Below are 25060 nucleotides of genomic sequence, written 5' to 3'. Positions count from 1 at the left end.
TTATGAAGTGTAGTCTCAAACAGTAGCCAATTTGCAAACAACAGGTTCACACAAACAGATAAATGATCAATTAATCTGTACTAGTGGTGTTGGTTGAGGGACAAATGTTGGCTGAGACACCAAGAGAATTTCTCTGCTCTTTGAATAGTGCCTTTGGATCTTTTACATCCACTTGAACAGATAGGACCCCAGTTTTAACATCTCATCTGAAAGACTGCACCTGCAACTATACAGCACACTCTCAGTGCTGTACTGAAATGTCAACCTCGAGTATGTCCTGGAGTGGGGTCTTGGACCCACAACCTTATGATTCAGAGATGAGAATGGTACTACTGAGCCAAGCTGACACTTGGTAGACACCACAGGAAAAATGAAGGAATTGCTGAGTCAAAACATGCATGCGCATTTTACAGAAGAGGAGAATAGTGAATTCACACAATAGATCGGAGTGTAGTGTTACAGTAAGCCCCAATCCAATTCCCAGCAGATGCAAACACAATTCATCGCTATTAGTTATTCACTCAAAAAGGTTACACAAAGCCTTCAAGAAGAATGGAAACCTATTATTACTACCAATGGGGTGATTCACACAGTGCACAGTGTAAGGAAAAATGACTCTCGCTGGAGAAAAAACATTGAATGCAAAGAAGGGTTGAATAAAAAAGTTTCTGTTTCTAAAACAATGGTATTTTACATCAAGGGAGATCACTATTTTCCTTTTCACTCATATGTTTACCTATAAAATTGTTATAATTGAATGGTTAAGATAATTGATAGTTTTTTTAAGCAAAAGAAGCAACCAAGAGAGAGAAGAGACAAGAATATGGTATTCTTCGAACTTTCGGACCAGTCAGATGCATGCCAGTGGCCTTTCTTGGTCCTGTACATTCCTATGCTCCTTGTAAAATGATCACAGTTTTGAAACATGGTAATATCCTACAGTGTTTAAATAAAAACTACAAGTGAAATGAGTTCCGTTGGTTCTCACAAACACTTTTCAAACTCTAGCAGAAAAAGTATTCATTCTAATACATTTTTTTTTACATTTTAAATCATGAATGTATATGCCTTAGATATAAGTGCCAAAATTATTATTGCCAGTACAAACTACTCCAATTGAGGTTGTTGATCAAAACACTAGCAAGAAGAATTTTGGAACAGTGATTATAACCTTGCATAATTTTAATAAATGGTTGAATATTGGAAAGAGTTGTAAAAAGTAAATTAATATCTTTGGGCATGTGGGCAGTTGCAACATTCACAAATGCTTCCTGAGGAAGTGGTTCCAACATAAATACATCCACATTTTCTTTCATTGTCTTTTTCATTCAATTTTTAAGTCAGTGATCTGCTAAGGTTTTTGTGTGGCAAGTAAAGCACATGGTTTATTTTGGACAGTTCAAAAGTTAAATCTGACTAATTTAATAAAAATGGTTAATACATTCACAGACTACTCCCCCTTTCCATTTTCCAAAGACTGTCTGAGAATTTATATCCCGTAAGTATATTTATATAGAAATACATAAAAGGTTACAACACAGATAAAAAGCCATTTGGTCCAAATTATTTTAATCATACTTACCCATCTCTTCAATCCCTTTTGCTTCATCCATCTAACCAATCTAAGCTTGAATGTTGACATGGTTTCTGCCTCAATCACTAACTCAAAGTAAATTCCCCAGCCTTGCATCTCTGTGTAAAGGAGTTTCTCTTGTCCTCTAAATAAATCTCTCATATTTACAACAACAACAACAACTTGTATTTATATAGCACTTTTAACATAGTGAAACATCTCCAGGTACTTCACAGGAATATTTTGAGATAAAACAATTCGATCTTGTATCTATGGTTCCTCATTTTTGACCTCTCAACTACTGGAAACAGTCTGCTTCTATCTACCCTCTCCATTCTTCTCACTTTTAAACACATCTATTATATCATCCCATTATCTCTGTTGTTCTGACAAAAAACTTTTCAAGCTTTTCTTCATATTTGTATTTCCTCATACCCGTTAGTATCCTCAGTGAATCTGAACTGTACCATCTCTAAAATCTCAAAATCTTTCCCATACTGTGGAGCCAATACTCCAAACAGGACACTGAGCTTGGATTAAGATTTTATATAGGCTCATCATTACCTGTTGATTTTTATATTCTACATCTCCAGATAAAACCTATTAGCTTTTTAAAAACAAAACAGCCTCATCAGCCGGAGGTGCTGCCTTTAACGTTCTGTGAACCTGTACCCTGTCCTTTTGCTCCTCTACAGCAACAATCCTAATTTCATTCAGATTATAATTATTGCTGTTATTTTTATTGAAACCAAAATGCATCAACTCACATTTACTGACCTTGAATTCCATCTGCCACTTTTTTTTTTAAAAAAAGCTCATTCCACGATCTTATTAATAACCCATTGCAGTTCCCTGAGGGCTTCTAAAGAATTCGTTATACCTCCAATGTTGGTATCATTCTCCAAATTTCAACACCACTTCTTCTGGGCCTATATATAAAAATCACTAATGTATACAGTGAACAAAAGTAGCTCCAGAACTGCACTGAGGAACACCATTACCCACTTCCAACTACTCTGGCTTCATGTCCTACTCTGTTTTCTCCCTTCTAACCCATTTGTCAGTTGCTATCCTCCTCCTAATTCCATACCCACTAATCTTCCTCATGGTACCGTGTCAAAGGGCTTTCCTGTGTACACTACATTTTCACCATCTATCAAATCTAGATGATTATTTTAAATTGCAAGAGTAAAACAAGGAGCCACAAAATCAAACTAATAAAAGACAAATTTAGGACTGATATCATGAAAGTATTCTTCACAAAGCATTCAGAATGGACTCCTGGATACAGTAGCGAAGGCAAGAATCCTGGAATCATTTAAGAACCAATTTGATGGTGCAAAGGAGACTTTAGGGTCATTCTGGATGGATGAACCAAGATGACCTCGCTTATTCGTAATTGTGACCTTGTACAAAAGGCTGCTTGTATTATTACAACAAGCAATTAGGAACTTTTATGATGCAATCTTACAAATAAAGCTCAGGTTGCACCGAGTGGCAGCACTTGGATTTCTTGCTATGATTACTGTACACAATTACGTATTGAGGAATCCTTTAACAGAAAAGGGGATGAAAAGAATGAGTCAACTTTGGAATACAATTTCCCACTAGAACACTGAAATGAGAACAGAAAGTTTGAAGGAAGAATGTTTGTTATTATTGGCATGGAGTAATTTTTTTTTTAAACTCTCTTCCAACAAACTACACAATTGCTGATATGTACAATATCACAATTTAGATTTTTTTTTTTTTTAAAGTGCAAGTCAAAGTGACAAATAAATATTTTAATTTTTTTTTTTTTATTTGTTCGTTCCTGGGATGTCGGTGTTGCTGGCAAGGCCATAATTTATTGCCCATCCCCAATTACCCTCGAGAAGGTGGTAGTCAGCTGCCATCTTGAACCGCTGCAGTCCATGTGGTGAAGGTACTTCCACAGTGCTGCAGAGGGAGTTCCAGGATTTTGACCCAGCGACGATGAAGAAACAGCGATATATTTCCAAGTCAGGATGGTGTGTAACTTGCAGGTGGTGGTTTCCCAGGCGCTTGTTGCCCTTGTTCTTCTAGGTGGTAGAGGTTACAGGTTTGGAAGGTGCTACCAAACAAGTTTTGGCGAGTTGCTGCAGTACATCTTGTAAATGGTACACAGTGCAACCATGTTGCACCGGTGGTGGAGTGAGTGAATGTTTAAGGTGCTAGATGGGGTGCCAATCAAGCGGGCTGCTTTGTCCTGGATAGTGTTGAGCATCTTGTGTTATTGGAGCTGCACTCATCCAGGCAAGTGGAGAGTATTCCATCACACTCCTGACTTGTGACTTGTAGATGGTAGAAGGGCTTTGGGGAGTCAGGACGTGAGACACTCACCACAGAATACTCAGCCTCTGACCTACTCTTGTTGCCACAGTATTTATGTGGTTGGTCCAGTTAAGTTTCTGGTCAATGGTGACGCCCAGGATGTTAAGAATGGGGGATTCGGGGATAGTAATGCCATTGAATGTCAAGGGGCTGTGGCTGGACACACTCTTGTTGAAGATAGTCATTGCCTGGCACTTGTGTGACGCAAATGTTACTTGCCACTTATCAGCCCAAGCCTGAATGTCACCCAGGTCTTGCTGCATGCGGGCATGAACTGCTTCATTGTCTGAGGAGTTGCGAATGGCACTGAACACTGTAATCATCAGCAAACATCCCCACTTCTGAATTTATGATGGTGGGAAGGTCATTAATGAAGTAGCTGAGGATGGTTGGGCCTAAGACACTGCCCTGAGGAACTCCTGCAGTGCTGTCCTGGGGCTGAGATGATTGACCTCCAACCACCACAACCGTCTTCCTATGTGCTAGTTTTGACTCCAGCCAGTGGAGAGGTTTCCCCCTGATTCCGATTGACTTCAATTTTACTAGTGCTCCTTGATACCACTCTTAGTCAAATGCTGCCTTGATGGGAAGGGCAGTCAGTCTCACCTCACCCATTGGAATTCAGGTCTTTTATCCATGTTTGGACCAAGGCTGTAATGAAGTCTGGAGCCGAGTAGTCCTGGTGGAGCATCAGTGAGCAGATTATTGGTGAGTAAGTGCCATTTGATAGCATTGTTGATGACTCCATCACTTTGCTGATGATTGAGAGTAGACTGATGGAGTGGTAATTGGCCAGATTGGATGTGTCCTGTTTTTTGTGGACAACATATACCTGGGCAGTTTTCCACATTGTCTGGTAAATGCCAGTGTTGCAGCTGTACTGGAACAGCCTGGCTAGAAGCACGGCTAGTTCTGGTGCACATGTCTTCAGCACAACACCCAGGATATTGTCGGGGCCTATAACCTTTGTTGTATCAAGTGTGCTCAGCCGTTTCTTGATATCACATGGAGTGAATCGAATTGGTTCAAGGCTGACTTTTCTGATGGTGGGGACCTCAGGAGATGGCCGAGATAGATCATCCACTCAGCACTTCTAGCTGAAGACGGTTGCAAATGCTTCAGCCTTGTCTTCTGCACTCCCCATTGAGAATGGGAATATTCATGGAGCCTCCTCCCCCATTAGCTGATTAATTGTCTACCATCATTCACGACTGGATGTGGCAGGACTGCAGAGCTTTGATCTGATCCGTTGATTGTGGGATCGCTTAGCTCTGTCTACAGTATACTGCTCCTGCTGTTTAGCATGCATGCATGCAGTCCTGTGTTGCAGCTTCCCCAGGTGGCCACCTCATTTTTAGATTCACCTGGCACTGCTCCTGGCATGCTCTTCTGCATTCCTCATTTGAGCCAGGTTTGGTCCCCTGGCTTGATGGTAGTGGTAGAATGAGGGATATGCTGGGCCATGCTATTACAGATTGTGGTGGAATATAATTCTGCTGCTGTTGATGGCCCATAGCACCTCATGGATACCCAGTTTTGAGCTGCTAGATCTGAACTGAATCTATCCCATTTAGCACGGTGGTTGTGCCATATAACACGATGGAAGGTGTCCTCGGTGTGAAGACTTCATCTCCACATGGGCAGATGCATCTACGACAGGTAGATTGGTGAGGATAAGGTCAAGTAGGTTTTGCCCCTTGTGTTGGTTCTCTCACCGCCTGCCACAGGCCCAGTCTGACAGCTATGTCCTTCAGGACTCAGCCAGCTCGGTCAGTAGTGGTACAACCGAGCCACTCTTCGTGATGGACATTGAAGTCCCTAACCCAGAGTACCTTCTGTGCCCTTGCTATCCTCAGTGTTTCTTCCAAGTGGTGTTCAACATGGAGTACTGATTCATCAGCTGAGGGAGTGCAGTAGGTGGTAATCAGCAGGTTTCCTTACCCATGCTTAACCTGAAGCCATGAGACTTCATGGGGTCCAGAGTCAATGTTGAGGAATCCCAGGGCCACATCCTCCCGACTGTATACCACTGTGCTACCACCTCTGGTGGGTCTGTCCTGCCGGTGGAACAGGATATACCCCGGGATGGTAATGGAGGAATCTAGGACATTGGTTGAAAGGTATGATTCTGCAAGTACGACTATGTCAGGCTGTTACATAGAAACATAGAAAATAGGTGCAGGAGTAGGCCATTCGGCCTTTCGAGCCTGCACCACCATTCAATGAGTTCATGGCTGAACATGCAACTTCAGTACCCCATTCCTGCTTTCTTGCCATACCCCTTGATCCCGCTAGTAGTAAGGACTACATCTAACTCCTTTTTGAATATATTTAGTGAATTGGCCTCAACAACTTTCTGTGGTAGAGAATTCCACAGGTTCACCACTCTCTGGGTGAGGAAGTTTTTTCTCATCTCGGTCCTAAATGGCTTACCCCTTATCCTTAGACTGTGACCCCTGGTTCTGGACTTCCAACATTGGGAACATTCTTCCTGCATCTAACCTGTCTAAACCCGTCAGAATTTTAAACGTTTCTATGAGATCCCCTCTCATTCTTCTGAACCCCAGTGAATACAAGCCCAGTTGATCCAGTCGTTCTTGATATGTCAGTCCCGCCATCCCGGGACTCAGTCTGGTGAACCTTCGCTGCACTCCCTCAATAGCAAGAATGTCCTTCCTCAAGTTAGGAGACCAAAACTGTACACAATACTCCAGGTGTGGCCTCACCAAGGCCCTGTACAACTGCATCACTAGTCTGTGGAACAGCTCTCCCAATTTTGGCAAAAGTCTCCAGATGAGGAGGACTTTGCAAAGTCGACTGTGCCGTTGTCGTGTCTGAAGCTGGTGCCTAGGTCGATGTTGGGTGGTCAGTCCGGTTTTATTCTCGTTATTGTTTCTTGTAGCGGTTTTGTACAACTCAGTGGCTTGCTAAGCCATTTCAGAGGGCAGTTACGAGTCAACCACATTGCTGTTGGTATGAAGTCACGTATAGGCCAGACCAGGTAAGGACAGCAAATTTCCTTCCCTAAAAGGACATTAGTCAACCAGATGAGTTTTTAACGACAATCCGATAGTTTCATAGTCACCATTACTGATACTAGCTTTTATATTCCAGATTTAGTTAATTAACTGAACTTAAATTCCCCAGCTGCCGTGGTGCGATTTGAACTCACGTCTCAATCATTAGTCCCGGCCTCTGGCTTACCAGTAACATAACCACTATGCTACCGTTCCCAATTTGATGATAAACACCCTGGCATGTCAGCCGTGGCTCAGTGGGTAGCACTCTTGCCTCCGAGTCAGAAGGTTGTCGGTTCAAGCCATATTCCAGCGATGTCAGCATATAATCTAGACTGACACTCTAATGCAGTACTGTGGGACTGCTGCACTGTTGATGCCATCTTTCAGGTGATAAACCCAGGCGCCATTTGCCCTCTTAGGTGGCTGCAAAAGATCCCAGGGCACTATTTCAAAGAAGAGCAGAGGAGTTATCCTCGGTATCCTGGCCAATATTTATTCCTCAATCAACATCACTACAACAGATTATCTGGTTATCACATTGCTGGAAGCTTGCTGTGTGCAAATTAGCTGCCACGTTTACTACATTCCCCTACACTTCAAAAGTACTTCATTGGCTGTAAAGCGCTTTGGGATGTGCTGAGGTCATGCAAGAAGCCATATAAATGCAGATCTTTATTTTTCTTTCTTTTGTATACCCCAAAGATGGACAGGCAAATAGTGCTCCAAAGTCTCCAGCAATATAACTCTAAGCAGAACTATTTGGATATAGCAAGAATAGCTGAGAAGTTACAATCCCTTTGTAATTCCATGCAAGAAAATATCTGGATTCTATTCAGTGCCTCTAATCAAAGATGCGACACCCTGGTGCAGGCAGAAATATCCCCCCCCACCCCCCAAGGATCATATACACTCCTTTGAAGATATAACTCCACTATTGGACAGTGGAAAGGTGGAAAAGAGCGAAGCATCTCAGCCTGATCATCATCTCACTCAATGCACAGTGTACATTTTACAGTAGGACAGCAATCAGACACAGGGATGTTGACAGATTTCTTCTACCCTCTTGTGGCCTAGGCACAGGTTCACACAAACCAGCAACTGAATCTTAGATCTACCCGATCTATATGGGCTATGTAAGATACCCTATGGTACGCTAGCCTCAGTGGGGGAGCAGCTGGAATTTTTTCCCCCTCACATGCTATATTTTTATCAACATTACTGCTACAAAACCCTTTATTGGTTCAAATAGAATTTATATCGGATTTCAGGAACTCCTTCATTTTTGTTGCTAGCCCAAAACATATGCAGCTTGAAAAGTGAAGAAATTAATGAATCGAATTTAGTTCACTTCAATTACTTGTTTCAATTAACATGATATATATGAACATCGGGAGTTAAACTTCAAGTGGCCCAGATACAGACAGGATTCTATTGACTGATTAAATGAGATTATCAACTCCTAGCCCCTCAAAAGAAAAATAATCATGTTAAAATTGTATGAAGTGCCACCTTTAAATTATTTTTTCTTTCCTTGTCATTTGGTCTCTTCTACCTCCTCAGCCACCAGCCTGCATTATCTCCTGGCTGATACCTAAGCCAATATTGCTCCCTAACCAGCTGTAAGGGGTACATAAACACCACGGGTTAATTGACCTCAGAGTTTCCTCTCTTTGAGGAAGCAGGTCACTCACCTCTGCTTGATGTCGCATTCTGATTCCTTCCTGTTTAATATGCCCAATTTACAAATTGCTACTTATCACAGTCTTCACTTGAACAAATATACAACATCTACCTCTTGTGAAAACATTCCAGGCACCATTATTTTCAAAATTCGCCAGATCCTTGCAAAGAAAACACCATCCACAACCGCTTTCTCTTTTTTTCCTTCTTTCTGAAAAAAAAGAAGGAAAGGGCACATTTTTTTCAAGCAAATGTATTGAGCAAAGAGTTATGAGTAACTAAAATCCCAATATATTTTCATGATATACTCACATCATTCTGAAAAGAAACTTTCCCATCATTCTTACTGTAATGAAAAGATTAACAATTTAAGATGATAAACAGAAAAGTTCACTTAGATGTAGGAATAAATCATGTTAGCTAAAAACAGGAACTGATTTCTCCCCTTTCACCCTTGACATTATTTCCATGTGTTCAAAGTGAATGGATTCACACAGCCATTGAGCCGAAAGACCCCAATATGGTGCCTTCATTTCTTGTTTTATTATTCATTTCCTTTTATCATCCATCCCATTCGGAAACACATTTCCAAGTACATGTGGAAAGCAACGCCAAGGGAGTGGCGGTCCAGCCCGCTTATCCAGTCTCTGCGTTCCCAACCTCATACTGGGGTTTATCCCCTACCCTTTCCCACCTTGCTCGTCTCATACTCGATTATCCCTTGCCCCTCACTCCCCTTTAACCTCACCTCCTTCCTCTGCATCTCACTCCTGCTTCTTCCTACAGCCTCACTCCAATCGCCTCCCCTATCCGTGGTTTTCATTACGTTCCCTACCCTTCACTTCCTCTATCCGTCCCTCACTCACTTACTTACTCCCGTTGGCTCTTCCCTTACACCTCCATTCCCTCACCACTGTACTCTCTATTTCTACCACATCAGTCCCATATGCCCCTCACACCTCCATAACCTCACCCTCATTTCCTTCCCATTCCCTCGCCACTCATTTCCCATCCCCTCTCCCTTGATCACTTCCGCCATACTCTTTCCTCCACCCCTAACTCTTCTATCCCCTTTCCTCTCATCCTCATCCATTGCTCTTTATTTCCCTATTTCCTGCCCATCTGTGTCTCTCTTATTTTCTACCCCATTCTCTTTCCCCCACTTGCACCCTTTGCCATTCCCTATGATTAACTGCAAAGCTGGTTTCCCCAGCAATAAGCTGAGAAAACTGCAGTTTTTTTTAAGTACTATAAGCTATAAATAGCCTATGGTCCTACAAGTGCTTTAAAAAGCTATTTTTGTCTTCCCAATTTAGTGCTGGGAAATTAGCAAAAATGGAGGCAATGAGAGGGGGTGGCCTGAGCGCAGAAGTAGTGGTTGGCGGTCAGAGACCCAAGCAAGACATCATCGGCTGGTTAGTTACAGGTGTATCATAGGGAATGGGATGGGCAAGGATCATTAACTGGTAGAACAGACCAGTTCCTACAAGTCCAATGAGGGAGGCAAACTCCATTCCAAGTCTCCACGAGGATGGGCAGAGCTGGGAAGAGCAGAGTGCCAAGTCCTTAAATAATCTTAATGTTAAATAAACTGAGGCCCACTCTTAAACATGAATTTAACGAGTAAACTCAGTAGCAGTGCCACTTTAAGAAACCGACACAGGAGACGGCGCTCGGAAGACCAGCAGCTCCACCTCGTTTTGGAGAACTGAAAGGCAAGTATACATACCATGCATGACATCCAGGGGTGGTGGAAAATGTAACTGAATTGTAACACAGCAAGCAAGGTGACAAACAGAAAGTGTGTTGAATACCAAACTTAATATAATTACTAGTGGATCTTCCATGACATTGTCAATGGCGAGTTGCTGCATACAGATTCTTCCTGACTATCCATCCTTTTTATGTTGTTAGTTCGCGATCATCCTCTCTTTATGCTTCTTTCCCTCTCACGTCATCTCGATGGGAGCTGCGGGGGGTTAGCTTGCGAGGCAAAGTGGTGAAGGGTGTCACTGAGAGCTGCAGGAACATCTAACGCCATACCCAATTTCTGGGTCATTTCTATTGTGCTCCACATTCCAATCGTTCACTTCTCCTTTTCTGCCCTGCCTTAACTTGCATCCCACTGCCCCCTTACCCTTCATATTCATGCTCTCCTACTACAGGCTGTACTACCTTCCCTTTGGGCCACTGGTCTTCATAATCCTGATTTTCTATCATTGCTTGCTACGTCCCAATATCATCTGCGTTCTCAATTGTAATTTTTGTCTGCAATCCTTATTCACCTTCTCCCTGCTCCCCTCATGCCACTTTTGCCTTAAAAATCATACCTGTGTCTAATGGACCCCATCTTCTCTCTCAATCCCACCACGGTCATCCATTTCTAGCTGAATGTCCCATCAACTGCTCAATTTCCTCCATTTAATTGAGGTATATAAAATTATGAGGATCCTAGATAGTGGATAGGAAGGATCTATTTTCCCCTAGCAGAGCAGTCAATAACCAGGGCACAGAGCTTTAAAGTAATTGGTAGAAGGATTAGAGGGGCATAGTTTTCACCCAGAGGGTGCTGGGGGGTCTGGAACTCGGGTGCCTGAAAGGATGGTATGAGCAGAAACCCTCATCATTACAGACCAAGTGCTGGAAAGTAAGATATGGTTGGATAGCTCTTTTTCAGCCGGCACAGATCCGTTGGGCTGAATGGCCTCCTTCTGTGCCGTAAACTTCTATGAAAAATCCATTAATCTTAGTCCGAGTCTTGAAAGTTTCAAATGACGACATCATCATCCACAGCCATTTGGGGCAGGATAGGGGGCCTGGGAAAGGAGAGGGGGGAGATAGAGAAAAATTCCACATTTCCACTACATTGAAAAATTGCTTCCTAATTTCACTCTTAAATGGCCGAGCTCTAATTTTTAAATTAAGCCCCCTTGTTCTGGATTCCCCCACCAGAGGAAGTAGTTTTGAATCCTTTAATCATTTTAAACACCTCGATTAGACCATCTCTCAATCCCCAAGTTTATCCAACCTGTCCTCATGTAACCATTTAAGCTCTGGTTTAATTCTGGTGAATCTGTGCTGCACCCACACCAACCATCTGAGGTTCGGTGCCCAAAACTGAACTGGCCAAAGCTCGAGACAACTGAAGTATTGTTTCCTTATTTCTGTTCTTCAACCTCCTTCAGATAAAGGCCAACATTCCATAAACATTTTGATTACATTTTGTACTGTGCACTAGTTTTTAGTGATTTGTACACATGGACACCTAAATCCCTTTGCTGTGCCACAGCTCATACTTTCTCACCATTAAGAAAATATTCAAATTTGTCATTCTCAAATCCAAAGTAGATGATCTCACACTTCCTCACATTGGGCCCAAATTTGGCCAGGAGTTGCTCCGTTTTTTGGGGCGAAACTTGATTTTTCTGGATTATCTTAAAAATCCCCATTCTGCACATTTAATTTGCGCTAGTGAGTTAGTTAGGATTTGGTTTTGTTTTCCCCAAAAGGGGACGTACCAGCCACGTACACCCGTTTTGGCCATTTAAGCCAGTTCAGACAGCTAATAATTGCTCCAAACTAACTTAGGTCAGCATATGTGGCCACTTGTGGCCGCACAGAAAACCCTTACAGAAAGTTAAGAAATCAGCGCAGGTAGGTACTTAATGACTTGAATAAAGAATGTGAATAGGATCAAACATCTATACAGGACTGACAAACTTCGCAAAGTTAATTTACTATACAACAGAAGCATTCATGGAAGCTTAAACCAAAAAAATAAAGAGAGACACAAAACATATTTACATAATTTTTTCAAAATATCTAAATAAAAAATAGAAGTACCTCCTGCTCGTAGGAAAGTATTTTCATCAACAGGGTTAAGGAAAGTCTTGAGTAAGCTCATTAAAATTACTAGCTACACAGTTATCACACCTTCCCCCCCCCCCAATCAAAACTGTCCTCTCTTTCCACCCACCCTCCCAATCAAAACTCCTCCTACTCCTCCTCCTCCTCCACCCCCCCCCCCATCAAAACTCTCCTCTCGCCTCCCCCCCGGATCAAAACTCTCCTCTCGTCTCCCTCATCAAAATTTTCCTCCTTCCTCCCCCCATCAAAACTCTTTCTCCCTCCCTCTCTTTCTCCCCCCCCCGGCCCACAATCAGAAGTCTCCCCGCAATAACCCGTTTCTTGTAGCCCTCAGCGCAGGAAGGCAGCGGCCGGCCTGTACGGCAAGCCACTCCTCGGCCCGGGTTTGGGGTGGGACACATTGGATCCCACGCTGCCGGCACACATCATCACAATCACGGGAGGAGCTACTGCACGTGTGCGAACGCTCCAACGCGCGCATGCGCAACACTACCGGCACTGTTGCAGACACTGGGCTATGGCCCCGCCCCCCCTGCCGGCTCTGTTTCAGCAGCACGGCACTAGCTCCGTCCCCCACTGTGCTTGCCATGCCACGCCAAGGCCTAGGACGGTCCACGGAGCGGGGAGAAAACGGAGCCGTTTTGGGAGCAGAAATTCGGCGCACCTCAGGTAAGTGCGCCGTTTTAACCGGAGGGCCAAATTTGGACCCATTAAACTCCATCTGCCATAGTTTTGCACACTCACCTAGTCTGTCTTTGTCCCTTTGCAACTTGTTGCTCTTACCTACACAACTTACTGTGGCTCCAAACTTAGTGTAATTTTACACCTCATATCAAATCTATTCATATAAAATTTCTAACCTAGATTGCTTTCTTCCACAAAAGTAATACGCTCAAAAGTTGTAAGATTCAAAGTACAAGTAATAAATCATTCTCTGGCAATAATTCTAAATACTGTACTTTAACAACAGATACAGCAACCAAAGGTTAAAAACCAAAGTGATTAAAAAGCAAGAAATGTAACAACATACAAGTACAGCCTGCTGAAAGCTCCCAGAATATAATGCAACGTGCAGGCTTTTGACAATTTTAGAAATGTTTGTATTAGTACTATTTGGACAGTTTGGCTTGGTTGATAGTACTCTCTTCTCTAAGTCAGAGGATGTGCCTTCAAACCCCACTCCAAGACTTGAGCACATATTCTAGGCTAACATTTCAGTATAATCCTGAAAGAATACTGGTGTACGTGTGTATACGCGTGCGTGTACACGTGAGACAATGTTATCATCTCAGTGAAGTCGCAAATGCATTATTGTGGCTTGTGAGGTTTAGTGATTCGCAATGTTGAAACGTACCATCTTTTTTGTCTGGAGTAATAGCAAGGATATTAAGTAATAAGTGGTTTTTCTGCAAATTCATAAAAATAGAAATATAATTTTTATTTTTACTAGTATTCCTACATCTATGTGAGATGACAAATTAACATTCAATCAAATTTCAAAATACGCAGAATTTTTAATTCAAGGAAGTTGGCAAAAATGTAAAATTTAAAAGTATTAATATTCAAAATCTACCTACTTGCACCTAAAATATTGTGAACTAAATAGCAGTCAACATATTCTATCATTTAAAGATGTAGGGACCGAAATTCAGGTGCACCAGAAAGCTGGCGCACCTATGATTTTTTATCTGTTACTCACCACTGGAACTCCTGGTGCGGTGAGTAGATCCATTTTCAGGACTGAATTTTTTTTCAAAGTCCTGCAGGAAATGGATCATAATGGAGTGGGCCTTAGACTCAAAGCCAGACTGACTGGCTGAAAATGGGTCATTGCCATTCGCCGCTGTCAATCAACATGATGACGTCACGGCGTGTGTGTGTCACCACACTCTTTCCCCCTTCGTTAAAGGGGAGAGATTCGATCATTTTTTTAAAAAACTTTGGCCATTGGACCAGCAGGGAGGGTTTCGTCTGGACCAGCAGCCTGGCACCCAAGAGGGGGTTTTAGGCTGCCCGGCCAAACCCGGGGGCAGTATTTTGCCAGCCGATCGGCAAGTTGGCCTGCAAAAATGTTTGCATTGCGGCCGTGGCAGTGGGCCCTCCCCTTTAAGGGCAGCTGTGCTGCCGGGCCTTGCACAGTGTTCAGAGGGTGCACTGGCAGAAAAACCTGCTGGGGGGCACTGTGCGGCGGGAGATCGACAGATTGAGGTGAAAATGGCTGGCTAAGTATTTATTTTATTTTAAATTGGCGGCGCATCTACTTGGGCGGGATGGGGTCCAGGCCGAAAAATCCCCAACCTGAATTTTGATCGGGTCGACCTGTTGACCCCAAAGTGACAGCCATTCGATTTTTAGGAATGGCCACCGCAAACGGGCATTAACAGGTCTCTTTGAGACTCTGAATTTTGGCCCCGTAATGTCTAACCATTAATAAACCAATATCAAGGTTGTGTAAAGAGGCCAGAGAATTTGCTTTTTTTTTTAATTACCATGTTAAAATATTCATATTATTTTACAGCATTTTTTTGGTCGGCATATTCATTTACCCACACTGCTTTTGTACGTAATGTGCTGTTTGTACTCAAAAAAGCATGCGTAAAATATTAGATCTTATTTCCTTTAAAAACTACACTGCAAAAGTTGATTGCAAAATATAGAAAATGTGACAAAATAAGACTAAATCTACAGACAGCGTACAAAATTCTGAACACGCTGTCACTGAAATCCAAGTAACAAGCATTCCATTAAACTAAACACTCGAATATCCAAACACACAAAACAATGTTTAATGATCTCTGGCAGTCATTAAAGATACTTTCATTCCACAAATGCAGGTGTCTTGACAAATCAGAAGGGTCAAAGTTACAGTTGATTTTTAATGTATTTTATTTTCTCTCCTACTCATTTGCTCTCTCTGTTGCATTGATCACAAGAGCCAGAAAGAATATACCTTCAGCATTTCATCCAGAAGTACAACCAAAGTCAGAAATGCATCATTTGGGACAGGTGTGTGAACCTTTTTCTGATCATTTTGACACAGTGCACTAAATGCTGGCATTTTATTAGTTGCCATTTAACATTTGTTGCACAATCATTTGCTGAAAGCTACAGGTGAATTTTTTCTCTACACTAAAATTTGATTGCTAATCAGAGAAAAAAAAGTGTGCTTAAAACATGACTTATTTGTTCAACCCCATATTGTAAAGGTAACCAGTAATGGCATTTCACTGCTTCAGATACTTGTGGCTGCCCTTACATGAATTCTGGTGGGGATTTTATAAAGTCATACCAACTGTCACAGGCAGATCAAAATAACTGTAGCCACTGACAGATAGGGTCAATTATGTAATGACGCAATTTTGGCAAGCCTAAAACAATGTGACATTTAGCTATTGACCAATAATTGGCAGATGTTAAGTGTCTGGTGATCCAATTCAGAGACTGTTTCCAGATAAAAAGAATAAAGGCTTTTATAAAAGACTAAAAAAAGTAGTCAAAGGAAAGGTGGGGCCAATTAGAGACAAAAAGTAAAATCTTTTTATGGAGGCAGAGGGTATCTCTCAAGTACTGAATGAGTACTTTCCAGCCTTCCACGTGAGCGTGCTGCCAATGTCACAGTAAACGAAGAGGAGGTAGAGAAAGTGAATAGAATAAAAATAGATAAAGGGGAGGTACTTAAAAGATTAGCAGCGCTCAAAGTAGAAAAGTCACCTGGTCTGGATGGGATGCATCTCAGACAGCTAACGGATAGAAGAGTGGAACTAGCAGAGCCTCTGGCCACACTCCTTGATATGAGTGTGGTGCCAGAGGACTGGAGGGTTGCAAATGTTACACCCTTGTTCAAAGAAGAGGAGGCACAATCCTGGAAACTGCAGGCCAGTCAGCCTAATATCAATGGTGAGGAAACCTCGAGACCATAATCCGAGAAAAATATATTTTCACTTCGAAATATGTGGGTTAATAAATGACAGCCAACACGAATGTTAGGAAATTGAGAGAGACAAATTTGATTGAGCTTTTAAATTAAATAGAGATTTGATGAAGATAGTGCATATGGACAATATAATGTGTACATGGACGTTCAAAAAGGCATGTGATAAAGTATCACAATAGACTTATTAGTAAAATTGAAGTGAATAAGATTAAATGGGTAGTGACCATGTGGCTAAAAAATTGTTTCAGACAGAAAGCAGAGTAGTTGTGAACGGTTGCTTTTCAGATTGGAGGAAGTATACAGTGGTGTACCCCAGGGGTCATTATTAGAATCACTGTTCGTTTTGATGTTTATTAATGACCTGGACTTGGGTATGGGGGGGATAATCTCAAAGTTTGCAGCTGGCACAAAACTTGGAAATGTAGTAATTAGCAAAGGATTGTAGCAGACTTGAGGAGGACATACAGACTGGTTAAATGGGCAGACACAAGGCAGATAACATTTAATGCAGAGAAGTATGAAATGATGCATTTGAGGAGAGGGGGAGGCATAAAGCATAAGGAAAGGCAATATAAACTAAAAAGGTACAATTTTCAAGGTGGTATGGAAACAAATACTTGGGGTTTCACATACATAAATCTTTGAAGGTGGCAGGACTTGATAAAACTGTTTAAAAAGGTATACAGGATCCTTGGCTTTATAAATAGTGGCACAGAATACAAAAGCAAAGAAGTTTATGCTAAACCTTATGAAAATCATTGGTTAGGCCTCAGCTGGAATACTGTGTTCATTTCTGGGCACCACACTTCAGGGAGGATGTCAAGGTCTTGGAGAGGGTGCAGAGAAGGGATGACGTACATCAGTTATTTGGAGAGAAGCTGGGATTGTTCTCCTTAAAGCAAAGGTGTTTAGGGGAAATTTGATAGTGGTAAGAGTAAATACAGCAAGACAGTGTCCACTGGCGTACAGATCAGTAACTGGAGTTGATTTTTTTTTTTAAATGCAGCGAGTTATGATCTGGAATGCACTGCCTGAAAGGGTGATGCAAGCAGATTCAATCGTAACTTTCAAAAAGGAATTGAATATATAAACTTGAAAAGGAAAAAAAACGCAGCGCTATGGGGAAAGAGCAGTGGAATGGGACTAATAGGAGAGCTCTTTCAAAAAGCCAGCACAGGCTGATGGGCCGAATGGCCTCATTTTGTGTGTATGATTCTATGACTCTGAAATCGCAAAAAGATCACATTTCAACATGGCCTTTGTTTGTAGATCTCAACAGAGTTCACAGAAAAATGTAAACATGCAGACAACTCATTATTTTCTATTTCTACTGCCAGAGGCAACCCTGACTCCAGCAGCAGTGCTGCAATACAAGTGAGGTGGCATTGCGTCAACGAGTTGGGGGTGATGGCAAAGTAGGGTAAATGTGGAACTGGATGTGGGTGACAGAATGCTGGATAAATTGGTGATTATGGAGGTGGGGATCAAGAGTGTGGCATGTAAGCGGTTGGAGAAATCAAGTCCATTGATGCTAAAAGTGTGAATAAGGGCTTTGGCAACAATGAGGATGACTTAGGAGGTAGGAGGGAGAGTTAAGCACTAGTGCAAAAGTGGAAGATAGTGTACTGAGTGATGGGTGGAATTTAAAAAGTGGGAAATGACTGCCAAGCATCACCATCTTCCAGTGGTTCCTGGTACTCTCATAATCCATCAAATTACACAGCCAGATTAAGGCACTTCCACCCTCCAAACTACCTGACCTTAATAATCTGATAATTTGCTGAGAGAATAATATATACTGACATGCTTACAAAAGCAGCAAACTCGTCAAAGGGCTTGGATGGCACCATAAACCGGAATAGCAAAGTTTAAGCAGTATTCGGAGTCCCAAAATGAGATTATAGCACAATTAACCCTTCTGTGTTCCACTATATTTTTTGTCCTCAATATACATGGGAATGTTTATTTTGTCTTTTGATCTTTTTTATGTCAGCAGCAAATGCTGTAGTAGATGCCGACAGCCAGATCCTGCAGATAGCCATGTCATGAAGACGTCTGCACTGTAGGGGCATAATCACTGCAAAGTTATCAAGCTGGCAACCAAATGTGGAGGACCAGAAAGTAACGTTGTTCTCTGACCGGTTTTAAAATTTACATATGAAATTGCGTATCTCTAAATTAATCAAAGAAATTTCCAATGATCTTAAAAGGCAGTGCATTTCCACTAATCCGGAACTAAATATCACAAATAGCAGTTTCCTCAATTCAGAGACGACCGTACTCCCAGGGGAAGATGAATTAAAACAATGCTTTAAGATTTGTTTTCGACAGTAGCTTCAGCCGAGAAGCAGCTACTGATTAAAAGCAGTAAATCCTACAAATGAAGCACATCTCACGATGATGAAGAGCTCGAGGTTATCGTGGGTCGCGGATGGCCCTTTCCTGCAACCTGTCAAGTCTCCCTCTCACATTATTCTTCCCCACAACAAAGTGACTAGGCCGGGTTTAAATCCCCGGCCTCGGCTAGCGCTTGGAAAGGCCCGCCCCCGGCTGCGACCAGTCAGGAGCGCGAAATGCAGGGAGATTCTGTACCTGGTCGAGGCCTTTCTCGCGCGTCGCCTGGCAAACGCCAGCAGCAGGAAGACGGCGGCAGCTCCGAGCGCCGAGTTCTTCACCGTCACCAGTTTGCTGAGAGCCGCCATGGTACTGAGCGGAGAGCGGCGCGAGCGCTGCCGGGACACGCGTCACTCCAGCTGTCAATCAACCTTTGCCGGCCGCGCGCCCGCGCTCCAGGGCCACTGACCTGAATGTAAATCACTGAGGGTCACACAGACATTGCAGTTGTCCGCTCGCCAGGATGTTGCTTTTTTTTTGACTTAAGCTTTGCATTGCTAAGTCCATGGTCTCTTCCCCCGCCCCGAATAGCACGGGGTACATTTCCAGCTTGTGTATGCATTTAAAAAGCCCGTGTTGCTGTGCATGGAGACATTTCACTGTTGCACTCGCCCAGTGACCTCGGTTGGCAGAGTACAGCTGGACTGCATTTGCACATTGCTAAACAGCATTATGCCGACTCAACCGAGACAAGACAAGACATCTCCACACTGCCGGACAGCCCTCCTCTATTGGTGCTCAAGACTTTTTCAGGTTGTTTCTGCCTTAGAGAGTGATGGTGAGATCTGGCATTAAGTGTGCATCCTCAGACTAATTTTCTAATATATATAGGCCCATAATTTCCTGACAAAATAACGGAGGGTAATAGCGCTCCCTGACAGGAGAGGACAATTGTGCAGTTGAGCGCAGAAATCCAAAAGTTGCTGTCCGAGATGCGCCGCTCCTCCATTAGCTTCGCGAAAACGGCTTGTCGCTCTCTGGCTCATCATCGAACTGCAAAGTTGCTGTACTCACGCGGTAGATACAAACTAAACGTTAGAGCTGGTCTGAAATAATACAAGGAGCTTGTTTGGGAGCCATTTAAGGTCCACTCATATTTAATTAAGCCTGGATTAGCGATTTCAGCCTACACTTCAGTCCCACGCTCCTGAGCTTTGGGCACCCTGTGCGGAGGGGAGCGGGTAGGTCCGAAGGCCTCCTCGTAGGACTGCTCCTCAGCCGGTCCAGGCAGCGGGCGGTCGAGGGGGTCGTTCAACCTGACTGCCTGCCTCTCTTCCGCTCTTACATCCGGTCCAGGGTGTCCTTGGAGATGGAGCACGCGGTGTCCACCGGTACGCTCGCGGCCTTCCGCGAGAGGTGGGCACCGGAGGGACTGGAGTGCATCATCACGCCCGGCAACCAAATTTTAATTTGATTTTACGTTTTAAAGTTTAATTTGTTTTAATTGCCGGTGTTTTTAGTGTCCCCTTCCCTTTTATAGGGGGCACTGGGGAAAAATTGTGATTTTAGTGCCCAAAAAAAAAACCTGAGCTTTGGGCACCCGGTGCTGGGAGGAGCGGGTAAGTCGGAGGACCCTCTCGTGGGACTGCTCCTGGGCTTGGCCACGGTGGCCATTAACAGGTCCAGGCAGCAGGCAGTCAAGGTAGTCGTTTGGCCCAACTGCCTGCATCTCTTCCGTGGCAATGTTTGCGCCCAGGTGTCCCTGGAGATGGAGAACGCAGTGGGCACCAGAGTGATTGGAGTGCATCATCACAACCAGGCACAACATTTTAATTTGACTTATTAAGGTTTCTTGAAACGTTTTTGTTAATTTACAGGTTTATTGGTTGACATAATTGGCAATTGCAGGTATCTGAAAGAGTAAGCCTGGATTAGCTGTCAGAGAGTCTTATAACAATGTGCTAAGTATCCATTACTGCCAATGACCCTCTCTGGCATTCCTTGAGGTTTTAATGGTGGTTGGATATTTAAAAAACATTTTAAATTAAAAACATTTTGTTTCATGTCTATTTCTGTCACATTCTTTCTTTTCTGTCTCTCTCTCTAGTAATCCAACCTTTCTTTCCCTCTCTGTACCTGATCTGACATTGAATTCACCCACTCTCGTTTTCGTTTCCTTCTCAGTCCTTGTGCTGTTAATTTAATAATCCTTCAATCTGCTGGGTTAAGGAGATACATCTTTGTTTACACTGTTAATTCAGATCCCAGATGCTCAATTTCCCTTGCTGCAATGATATCACCTAGCAAAAATTAAAAAACCTAAAGGTAGACGGGCAAGTCTAACTAATGGCAGTACCATTAGATGTCCTGCTACAGCAAATTATGGCCCATTATGTTTGTTTTGAGTGTCGATTTTCAGCTTTTGTTTAGGCCCACGTCTTGGTCATGAATATATGTGTACAAGTTTGACATCTGTTAGCTTTTGTATTCACATATTTCCAGTTTGATAATTGTCAGTCGGATACAGTTTACCGTCTCTGGGAAAACCACCCAGCACTGAAGTTCTAACGGCTAACACACCCTGTGCAGCAATACGAACATCAGGAGAACTCTCACCTCCATGTGCAAGAAGCTGAATATATCAGGAAATCGATCCAGTTCCTTATACCCAAGAGACCTCCTGGGTCATGTGAAATTCCAAACAACTGATAATCATTTAGAATATGGATGAAGATTTCATATCCTCATATCAGATGAGATGATTGGTTTAAACTAGAAAAGATTTAAAATAACTCATTTTCTTGGCCAAGACCAAAGCTAGAAATACATAGATGCCTTAAGTTCTAAAGGATACTGCATCAACTTTTGCAGAATTAAATTATGCAAAGATGCAGCTTTCAGTGGTTGTGGCAGATACTGCAGCCTTTGGAAAGCTCTACACTCTATACTCAGAGTTTTGTTATGGAGGTCTGGCTCTCAAATTACCTGTGACTCCAATTGGTCTCTTTTTCCGGTTTCATTGTCAATAATATCTAAGTATATAGGGCCTAACATCTGTCTAATTGAAAATCCAGAGGCGGCTAATTGCATTTATGAGGTTAAATAAAAAATTAATAATAGACACTCGTTGGCATATAATCTCAATACACATTTGTATGGCACATGCATGCGTACTTTTACCTGTTTGTACATTCATTGGTAAAATGGTAAGATGAAAAGCAGAATGTACGAGTGGTCGCTGGAGAAATACCACCAACGATGTCTCCGCAAGATCCTGCAAATCCTCTGGGAGGACAGACGCACCAACGTTAGCGTCCTTGACCAGGCCGACATCCCCAGCATTGAAGCACTGACCACACTTGATCAGGCCACATTGTTTACATGCCAGACATGAGACTCCCAAAGCAAGCGCTCTACTCTGAACTCCTTCACAGCAAACGAGCCAAAGGTGGGCAGAGGAAACGTTAAAAGGACACCCTCAAAGCCTCCCCGATAAAATGCAACATCCCCGCTAACACCTGGGAGTCCCTGGCCAAAGACCGCCCTAAGTGGAGGAAATGCATTCGGGCGGGCGCTGAGCACCTCGAGACTCATCGCTAAGAGCATGTAGAAATCAAGCGCAGGCAGCAGAAAGAGCGTGCGGCAAACCAGTCCCACCCACCCATTCCCTCAACGACTGTCTGTCCCACCTGTGACAGGGACTGTGGTTCTCTTATTGGACTGTTCAGCCGCCTAAGGACTCATTTTTTAGTGTGGAAGCAAGTCTTCCTCGATTCCAAGGGACTGCCTATGATGATGACTTTAACCTGTTTGTAGATTTATTGGTAAAATGGTAAAATGAAAAGCAGAATGTGCAAGTGCTTTTTGATTGTTAGTTACTGAATGATGGGCGATGTTTGTTTGGTAAATATACACGTGTGAAGTACATTTACCTGCATTGTGAGTGCATTTCAGGCATTTTCTACTAAAATTAATGCATGTGGCTAAAACGAAGTTGCCATAGCCACACCTGTGGCTAGTCAGCAATTTCTAGTCAACAGCAAATATGGCTAACACTTTTAAACTTTAATATTGGTATAGTATTCTAGTAACTATTTCTCCTAAGCTGATGCAACAGATTGAGAGAGTCATATTCATATATTTATAATGAATGAAGCACTTCACACAAATAGTAATTCATACCTGGAATGGTTTTCCAGTTCAGGTAGTGCAGGCACAATCTCTGGAATAATTTAAGATGCAATGATGGTGGTGAGTTTCTATGAAAGGACTAGCTAAATGGGCTGAATGACCTCCCTCCTTTATATTTATCTTTGTAATGGAAGTTGTTTACTAATTCTTCTTGGCAAAAAAAAACTACATATAATTACTAAATTATACAGCACTTTCACATGCGATGAGCAATATGAGTAAGCTTTCATTACGATGAAACTGATTATCAACTTTGAGGTAGCAGGAAAGACACTGATAAAAGCAAAGAAAGAAAAATATAAAACCATGTGCTGACTGCCAATAAGCTCAAGGTCTTGTTTTAGCTTAGCAGAAGTTCCTTTTAATTTAGTCATTAGTCATAAAGAGTTTTTAAAAAATCTTGCTACAGTCAAAATTTAGTCCCACGCTTTACTCAATACAAATGTTGCAATTTTTGTTGACTGTCTGGAAAGTTAAGTGAAGTGCCAAACTACTTCTGAACAAACACAGACTGTGTGATCGGTACAATTATGTGGCAGCAACTTACTTGCTAATGTGGCCAACAGTTATGCAAATCTAAACTGTCCCAGTTACTGGTTTCCGGGATATTTTAAGGAGCTAAAGCTATTCAAATCCGAGAATCCAGGAGTAGCCAGGAGATATAGTTCAGCCCAGCACACAATTCTTGCAGTGATAAGAAACACAAAATGAAAATAAATGTTTATACAAAGATCATTAACAAAAGAATAACTTTGTTTTGGATTGTAACTTTTTGTTTTTCTTTTAGGGAGCTAGATGAAAATTTCTACTGCATATATATATGGATCATTTTACTACAAATTTGCTGAATAGTATACTAGGACTAGATGTAATGTAATGTTATGATCACAATACTGGGAGTGTACTATAGAACCTGCAAATAGTCAAAGGGAGATAGAAGAACAAATATGTGGGCAAATTGCTGCGAAGTGCAAAAACTATAGAGCTGTAATAGTGGGGGATTTCAACTACCCTAATATTAACTGGGGGAAAAAAAGTAATGTGAATGGTTCAGAGGGTACGGAATTCCTAAAATGCATTCAGGAGAATTTTTTAGCCAGTATGTAACGAGCCCAACAAGGGAGGGGGCGGTTCTGCACTCGGTTTTGGGCAATGAAGTGGGGCAGGTGAAAGGGATATCAGTGGGAGAGCATGTTGGTGCTAGTGATCATAATTCAGTAAGATTTAGGTTGGTTATGGAGAAGGACAAAGGTGGATCAGGAAAAAATGTTCTCAATTGGGGTAAAGCCAATTTTGCTGAGCTGAGATGGGATTTGGCCAAAGTGGACTGGAAACGGCTACTTGATGGTAAATCAGTGTCTGAGCAGTGGGAGGCATTCAAGGAGGAGATCCTGAGGGTAGAGAGTAAGTATGTTCCCTTAAGAGAAAGGGTGGGACTAACAAATCTAGAGCCCCCTGGATGTCAAGGGACATACAGAGTAAGATAAAGAAAAAAAGGGAAGCTTATGACCGATACGGAGAGCTCAATACTGCAGAGACTCTAGAGGAGTACAAGAATGCAATTAAAAAAGATATCAGGAAAGCAAAGAGAGAGCATGAAAGAATATTGGCAAGTAAAATCAGGGAAAACCCAAAGATATTTTATAAATACATTAAGAGCAAGAGGATAACTAAAGAGTGGGGCCTATTAGAGACCATAAAGGAAATCTGTGTGGAGGCAGAAGACGTGGGTATGATTCTTAATGAATACTTTGCATCTGTTTTCACAAAAGAGAGGGGCGATGCAGACTTTACAATGAGGGAGGATGAGTGTGAAATATTAGACAAGATAAACATAGGGAGAGAGGAAGTATTAAGGGGCTCAGCAGCTTTCAAAGTGGATAAATCCCCAGGCCTGGATGAAATGTATTCCAGGCTGTTAAGAGAAGCAAAAGAGGAAATAGCAGAGGCTCTGACTGTCTTTTTCCAGTCCTCTCTGGCTACAGGTGTGGTGCCAGAGGACTGGAGGATGCTAATACTGTACCTTTGTTTAAAAAGGGAGAAAGGGATAGGCCGAGTAATTACAGGCCAGTCATCCTAACCTCAATGGTGGGAAAATTATTGGAAAAA

General features: G+C 42.5%; 1 protein-coding gene across 1 annotated transcript in view; it reads right to left on the bottom strand.

Moving 5' to 3' along the window:
- Positions 1 to 19169, bottom strand: part of abcd3a (ATP-binding cassette, sub-family D (ALD), member 3a) — a 79425-nt gene extending 60256 nt beyond the window's left edge. Inside the window, exons 1-3 of the mRNA XM_070886018.1 lie at positions 19019 to 19169; positions 8938 to 8971; positions 8738 to 8836 (exon numbers count right to left, since the gene is read on the bottom strand). Coding sequence (XP_070742119.1) covers positions 8738 to 8836; positions 8938 to 8971; positions 19019 to 19128 — 243 coding nt within the window. The 5' untranslated portion in view covers positions 19129 to 19169. The remainder of the gene's footprint in view (positions 1 to 8737; positions 8837 to 8937; positions 8972 to 19018) is intronic.
- Positions 19170 to 25060: the final 5891 nt, after the last annotated feature.

This window comes from Pristiophorus japonicus, chromosome 8, assembly GCF_044704955.1.
Source record: "Pristiophorus japonicus isolate sPriJap1 chromosome 8, sPriJap1.hap1, whole genome shotgun sequence".
Classification (NCBI taxonomy): Eukaryota; Metazoa; Chordata; class Chondrichthyes; family Pristiophoridae; genus Pristiophorus; species Pristiophorus japonicus.
The sequence above is the reverse complement of the archived record's forward strand: the minus strand, read 5'-3'. Positions and strand labels throughout refer to the sequence as shown.